General features: G+C 33.4%; 1 protein-coding gene across 1 annotated transcript; it reads right to left on the bottom strand.

The window, feature by feature from the left end:
* Positions 1–3,548: 3,548 nt before the first annotated feature.
* On the bottom strand, positions 3,549–4,652 carry ccl36.1 (chemokine (C-C motif) ligand 36, duplicate 1). Its single transcript, XM_056462880.1, has 3 exons — positions 4,463–4,652; positions 4,146–4,257; positions 3,549–3,977 (listed from the first exon to the last, which is right to left on the bottom strand). The coding sequence occupies exons 1-3, from the start codon at positions 4,536–4,538 to the stop codon at positions 3,884–3,886; spliced, it is 282 nt and encodes a 93-aa protein (XP_056318855.1). The 5' UTR covers positions 4,539–4,652; the 3' UTR covers positions 3,549–3,883.
* Positions 4,653–7,736: the final 3,084 nt, after the last annotated feature.

The raw sequence follows: 7,736 nt of genomic DNA, 5'->3' as shown, positions 1-7,736 counted from the left end.
ATGGCAAAGAATAGGTTATTTTCAAGGCCTTTAAAGAGAAATAACTGAACATAAGTGTAGGAGGCTGAGAAAATTTAGAAGAACATTTCAGATGGCACTAGGAAGTATCTGAACTCTTCAAATATACCTTATGTAAAGCATTATTATTGTGTCCTCTAAAATTCTAGTGTGCAAGTCATGAAATGAAGATATACTGTGAGTAAATGTAGTGAGTTTGTTTTCTCATTTATTCTGACCAATTGTCATTTTGTGGGAAAATAAAATGCTCTAAATTACATTATTTGTATTTAAATGTTCAAAGAAATTCTTGTAATATTAAACCTTTATAGAATAATATTTTACTCAAAGCTTTACCTAATAACATTTTCAATTGGTCTATTCGGTATATGGATTTTCATCAGTTTGTGTCAGCAGAGGGCGATGTTTCTTCAGTCAAGTCAACTCTGTGACCGTCAGTGTTTGGTGTCGTTTTAACATGGTGAGTACGCTAGCCCATACCTCAACCAAACAAACGGTTAGTGGTCAACAATGGATATTTCGGTTTCAGCAAATTACTTTTGCAGTGTCAAAAAAGCTTAAATACTATGTAATTTATGTGTATTATGTATGTAATTTATAGTAAATAACCCACTCGTGTCGCCTAGAATAATACAATAAAATAGTTTGAAAGCGATGTAAAAGACACGGCCTCCTGCAACAGGAAATGTAGCTGCTAAGTTTACGGTCACAAAGCGTCCAACCACACGTTCTCATCTTCCACGCATAGCTCTGATGTTTTAACATCTATGAAATACCGCATAGGTGTGAAAATAGAGCTATTAAAAGACAAGCCCACCAACACCAAGTTACGCTGCCCTTTTAATAATGTAAGGTATGAAGGCTCACACTTACTGTACTTTATTTTATACATTTGTCAAGAAGTTTTAATAAAGTAAACAGTCATGGCTTATTGCTTTTAACACTTATTTAAAAAAAAACAATAATGTTAATTATTGTATAATTATGTTAATCAGATTTTTTACACTTCAAGAGTTCACACTTATATGATGATTGATTATAAAGCATGGTCGGCATGCTGTCCAGGGAGAGAGCCCTGAGCCCGGGAGGATCCTCGAGCCCGGGGCTACCTCCCGTTTGCAGGGCAAGGTAGATCTTGATGAACTCCCCCATTATTTAGGGCTGATGACAGTTTATAAGTTGCTATATAGAGATATTTATTCATTCATTTTCTTTTCGGCTTATTCCCTTTATTAATCCGGGGTCGCCACAGTGGTATGAACCACCAACTTATCCAGCACATTTTTACGCAGCGGATGCCCTTCCAGCCGCAACCCATCTCTGGGAAACATCCACACACAATCACACTCTACAGACAATTTAGCCTACCCAATTCACCTGTACTGCATGTCTTCGGACTGTGGGGGAAACCGGAGCACCCGGGGGAAACCCACGCGAACGCAGGGAGAACATGCAAACTCCACACAGAAACACCAACTGACCCAGCCGAGGCTCAAACCAGCGACCTTCTTGCTGTGAGGTGACAGCACTACCTACTGCGCCACTGCGTCACCCCCATATAGAGATATACTGCTGGCTAAGAGCTTGTCTATTGTGCTAATTTAGATTGATCAATTCACTTATGACACATGTTTTTGAACTGTGTGAGGAAACCGCAGAACCTGTGAGAAACCCACGTGAGCACAGGAAGAACATGTAGCTCAACTGACCTCAAAAATCAATTTGTTGAATTATTAACCATTAAATTCAAATGCAAACATCAATAGTAATGTAAATGTTTTATATGACGCTTTACAGAAAACATTTTATTTTTAATTCAGAAGTATTTAGACTGTCTTTGTTCTCCTCATCAAACCACTTTAGAGAGGGGTCTGGTGTTTTAACAAGATCCACTCAATTGAAGATTTCTTGTCTCACCACTACAACATGTTTACTCTGGGTTTTGGCACAACTACAAATCTATTTCTTCTTATGACTATTAACATTATGAATTATTAATAATGACAAAAAAAGTTAAATGTTGTGAGTCCACAACTGCTTTGCATAGTCAGCAAGTTAATTGAATAAATTTAGTGTAGATATGCAGTCTATCGGGTGACCTTTTGTAAAATTGTTTACCGGTTTAAACAGGTGTATTTTATTATTATCAGTTATGATCAAGCTCATGTAGAAAAGTGTGACTGCATAAAAGAAAAATTAAATGGATAATAGATTTCCTGGCTGAAAGATTTCATGTTGTAAAATGAGTGGAATGAGTAGAAATACTTTTTTCAGTAATAAATACTGGAACTTCTGGAAGTTTTTCTCTTTTTTTCAGACTGCAGTATGTCACACTATGCTTAGTCAAAGCAAAAAATAAATAAAAAATCACGCACCAGATATAATTTTCTCATTTTAAAAGATTTTTAGTAGTGTGTGCAGGACACTATTACAGTTTACTATTACACTATTAGTACAATAGTCCATTTATGCAAGCGAGTATAGCCAAATGAAGTAAACTGTCACATATTATCAGCTGATGTTGAGGCTAACAAACCAACATATTGATATTTGATTGCAATGATAGTTTAGTAAATATTGTCTTAGGGTCAAAATTATTAGCCCCTTTAAGCTGTATATTTTTTCTATAGTCTACAGAACAAACCATCATTATAATAACTTGCCTAATCACCCTAACCTGCCTAGTTAACCTAACTAACCTAGTAAAGCCTTTAAATGTCACCTTAAGCGGTATAGAAGTGTCTTGAAAAATATCTAATTAAAAAAATTTTGAAAAATATCTCTTTAAATATATTTAAAACCTTATCCAGCATATGTTTTACGCAGCATATAGTTTCCAGACTTATTTTTGATATAATATTACAAACTGTATCAATCAAAACTATCTGACATTATCGACATCATAATTCTTGTGATAATGTGAGAAGTCTAAATATTTGTTTATAAATGCACATGCACATATGTATATAGATACACTGTAAAAAAAAATATATATATATGCAAAAAAATCTGTTAATGACCAGTTTCTGTATTTTGTGATTAACAAGTGTTTTCAGTTTATTTACACATGAATTGCATTATGGGATCTTGATCTCAGCGGTGTTGACTTCTGATGTTGAAAATTCAATTCAACAAAGTGACTTTTATTGACAGGATAGTACTTTAAAATAATATAATGTATAATAATATACAGAGAAATAAGTCTGTAAAATAACAGAAAATGTACTGGCAGTTTATTCCAATAGATCACTTTAAACTACTAAAAATGTGAATAAAATCACTTTTACAAACTTTTCAAGGTCAAAAGTTGTCAGAAAAAAATTGTAACAATTAGAAAGCATAAATAAATGTGGAAAAACAAAAATCAATCACAAAATCTGGAAAACTGCTAATTTACGAATATGTTTTACAGTCTTTATTATTATCAGTTAAGATCAAGCTCACGTAAAAAAAGTGTTATTGTGTAATAGAACAATACTACATTTATTTAACAACACTTTAGAAGTAAATCGGGAATCATCAGAAGGCTGTTTTTATGTTTTTATATTCTTTATTAGATTACAAATAGTCAAAGTGCAAAAAAATTATTATATAGAAGCAAAAGTCAAAACTTTTTCTTAGCCTACATTTTTAAAACGAGACAAATCACACGTTCATTTAAATGTATTGTTTTACAGTGCAGGTAAAGATAGAAACAACTGAGTATTTACAGCAAAATGTGTAAGAAATACTAATCTAAAAAAAATAATAATAATAATCTAGCTATTATCGCTATAATAAAAAAGAAAAAGACAGGAGGAAGATCACAGAGCTCATTTTTCTCTTAAAACCAAATGGTTGATGATCATCACTACAGCTGAAAGCCCTAAATATTGCGGTCATCAATGATTTGGATGGTTTTCTTGACCCAGTGCAGCTTAGGTTCCACACAGAGCCGCAAACCCTTCTGTGTGACAAAACTGTTAGAAGGAAGAGAGTTCAGTTACTCCACAGAGAAAACTTCATGAATTCCCATCCCAATTACCACTGATGGTACATTTCACAACTAAAGTTTATTGCAATCATTTGCATCTTTCTTTCACAAAAATAGGAATAGATATTAAAACATAAGCAGTGGTAAAACTCACATGACTCCAGGCATAGTGCAGTCCGCTCTTGTCAGACTGTAGGAATTAATTTTACTTGGGTGGATTTTTCTCTTGAAAAAATTAAAACAGCATGCATCTGGTGTGTTGGCATCTGTATTAACAAAAATAAAACTTGAATAATCAGCCACTTATATACCATAGACAAAATAAAGATAAATTAATTTGTAAAAATAATAAAATAAAAATGAGATCAGATAAGGCTTCACCTTTTCACTCTGGTAAATGAGACAATAACTGTTTTATACATTAATTCACACCACTGAACAAGTACATAAATAAGGTTTAATGTGACTTACGGTTGCCCATTACACCAGTCTGAAGGAACGTGATGGCCAGAAGTCCAACGAGCAGATAGACACAATAATGACCCATAGCTGCTGATTCTGCTTCACAAGATGATGCTGATAATGACAGAATGAATGTATGTCCTAAACCTCATCATGGGCTTTAAAGGTAGAAGAGGAGGGGGTGAGTGTGGTTTTGGTAGGGGAGGTGAGAGGTAACAAAATGTTCCGTTGCGAATCATAACTGAGAGAAAAAAAAAAAAACAACTTACAGGAAACGTCTTGTGGTTATTTCAATGCATTTCATCTATGAGTCGCCTTATTTCTAGACTAGTGCACCTTTATTCACGCTGATCAATACGAGACAGCAGACCATTAATATTTACAACCGTTTATTTGTTTATCATCTGTACGGACACAACAAAAGCAAAGGCAGCATCGTTTAACAAAAGACAAACATGAGACATGATCAAGCTGTGAGATTTCATGCACAGTCTGCACTTGAATGCTCATACAGTGAGCATACGGACCTATAAAAAGCTGACATTAAAGGACAGGTATATTGAACATGTTCTCTTCACCTGATTCTGTCAAATACGACATGAGCAAAACACTAACATAAATACAATAAGTTACAATACATAACTGCATTAATCAACATTTCCTGTGCTCCTGGACAACATGATCTGTTAATGACTGTGCACACATGAGTCTTCACAACATAACATTGAGTTATTAATAATAAACAGGTCAGCTTCGTCATTACGATGGAAGAGATAGTTCACCTAAAAAAAAAGGAAAATAAATCCTCTATTTGCTCGTACATTTGTTCCATAGTAGGAACAAAAATACTACGAAAGTCAATGACTTTTTCCCAACTTCCTTCACTATATTTTCCTTTGTGTTCAACTCAAACAGGTGTGGAAAATAAGTGCAAATAAATGTCCATTTTAATTTTGGGGTGAACTATCTCTAAGATTGTCTTCACTGCTTATTGTATATGAAGTCAATAGCAGCTGAATGCACAACAGGGGTCCGTTCTTTGTCCGTGGATTACTCAATTAGCTGGATTTGGTTATTGACGATTTGACTTGATCCAGGATCGTTTCATTCTTCAAAACTCATCATATAAACAAGATTAGATCAGGTCCTTTCAAGCAAAGGTAATACTGAAAGCATGTACCGAATGCTAATATTTTCTTACAGTAGTAAACTATAAGTTATATACACTTGGGAAAATAGTAAAAAAAAAAAAAAAAATTACATATACACATTTATAATAATTATGATATTTAGTATTAAATAATATTTATGTTTATATACATACATACATACAAGTAAAAAAATAAAATAAAAAAAATTATATATATATATATATATATATATATATATATATATATATATATATATATATATATATATATATATATATATATATATATATATATATATATATATATATATATATATATATATATATATATATATATATATATATATATATATATATAAACCCTTTAAAAGGCATCGTAACCACCTGCTTGACCTTTTATCCATAAGTTATCGTTATAATAGGTTATCATAATATTTATCAGAGTTGTGTCAGTATATTATTCAATCCAAGATGTGGGTCAAAAAAAATTCTTCAAGTAGTGCACCTTATTAAAGGGTTAATATGGACTTTTTACACACAAACGCCTACTAATTTAAAAGGTACTGACCCAGCTTTAGCACAAACTCTGTATGATAAGAGACATGCACAATAATCAACTGTTTTTATTTTGTTTGTTTTATAAAGGAATAATAATTTATGCAGTCATGCACATGTTTTAACAGCTAATATGACGGGGATTTGATGCTTCGCAAAAGTTGCAGACACCTTTAAATTTGCATTAAAAAAGCATTTTGATATTGGTACTTTAAATTCCTTACACCGATTAAGAAACTTGAATAGGCCTAGCTACTATAATAAAGAAAATCCGCTCTAAAAATCTAATTAAATAAATTGCTAAATACTCTCGACACATGAAAGTGTAAAGCCTGCAGCCCACAGCAAATGTGTAAAGTTATTGCGTATTATATTTAACTGTTTACTATGAATTTTATATCGTTTTCCTCGCATGGATAATTGAATATTAATCAGATGATGTCATTACGCTGCTGTGCCGTCAGTCAGATGTTGTATTAATGATCATGATTTCAAGGATCAATAGATCGGTTTTTCACAACACACACAGACACAGATCTCAGACCAGTTCATCCATACACTTTAATCTGATTCGCGAACTTGTTTGAAGAACCACTTAGCCAGAAATCAGTTATTAAGATCAAAAGATCCAGGATCTGTCAAATCATCTTATATCGTTTAAGTGAAGCACAAAGAACGAACCCCAGGACACAACAAATGTTTTTTTTTTGTTAAAAAGGTTTGGAATTTAATTTAAAAATAAAAAAACGCATCAATTAATTGAGCGGTCATCACAATTCATTTTTAAAATTGCTGTAAAGAATCTGTCTATTAAGTTGAGGGCAACAAATAACTATTCAAGGATGATTATTCAAACAGCCAAGAGCGCACAATAAACTCCTGGACTCAATCTAAATACAAAACATGAAACAGCAGAGAGAACATTAAAGAAGACAGTGAAAAACTATCAAGTGGAAAAAATGTGCAAAGCAGCTTATTGCAGTACAGTGTGGTTTAAACCACAAAAAAGGTGGGAGGTTTTCCTTCGATCACAGTGATCAAAAAAGCAGCAAAATCTCACCACATTATCTTGATAATATCTGAACATAGACTCAACATAAGGGTTTACAACATACACGTGCCTTCAAATGGTCTTCAGAGTGACTTCATAGATTATTTACACATTCAACTGCATATGGGTCAAAGACATAAACAGTTAATTCAGTCCCCCTGAATTATTAACCCCCCTGTTTATTTTTCCCCAATTTCTGTTTAACAGAGATTTTTTTTCAATACATTTTTAAACATAATATTTCTAATAACTGATTTATTTTATCTTTGCCATGATGACAGTACTGGGGCGACGCGGTGGCGCAGTAGGTAGTGCTGTCGCCCCACAGCAAGAATCGCTGGCTCTAGCCTCTGCTGGGTCAGTTGGCATTTCTGTGTGGAGTTTGCATGTTCTCCCCACGTCTGCGTGGGTTTCCTCTGGGTGCTCTGGTTTCCCCCACAAGTCCAAAGACATGTGGTACAGCTGAATTGGGCAAGCTAAAAATCGTCCGTAGTGTATGTGTGTGAATGAGTGTATGGGTGTTTCCC

This window comes from Danio aesculapii, chromosome 7, assembly GCF_903798145.1.
Source record: "Danio aesculapii chromosome 7, fDanAes4.1, whole genome shotgun sequence".
NCBI lineage: Eukaryota > Metazoa > Chordata > Actinopteri > Cypriniformes > Danionidae > Danio > Danio aesculapii.
This window is presented reverse-complemented; position numbering and strand designations above follow the sequence as displayed.

Excerpts from the sequence above, each read along its gene's own strand:
- ccl36.1 (XM_056462880.1), bottom strand. The coding sequence starts at position 4,538 with ATGGGTCATTATTGTGTCTATCTGCTCGTTGGACTTCTGGCCATCACG. Across the intron at positions 4,258-4,462 it reads GACTGGTGTAATGGGCAACC|ATGCCAACACACCAGATGCA; the intron begins GTAAGTCACATT and ends TTGTTAATACAG. Across the intron at positions 3,978-4,145 it reads TGCACTATGCCTGGAGTCAT|TTTTGTCACACAGAAGGGTT; the intron begins GTGAGTTTTACC and ends TCCTTCTAACAG.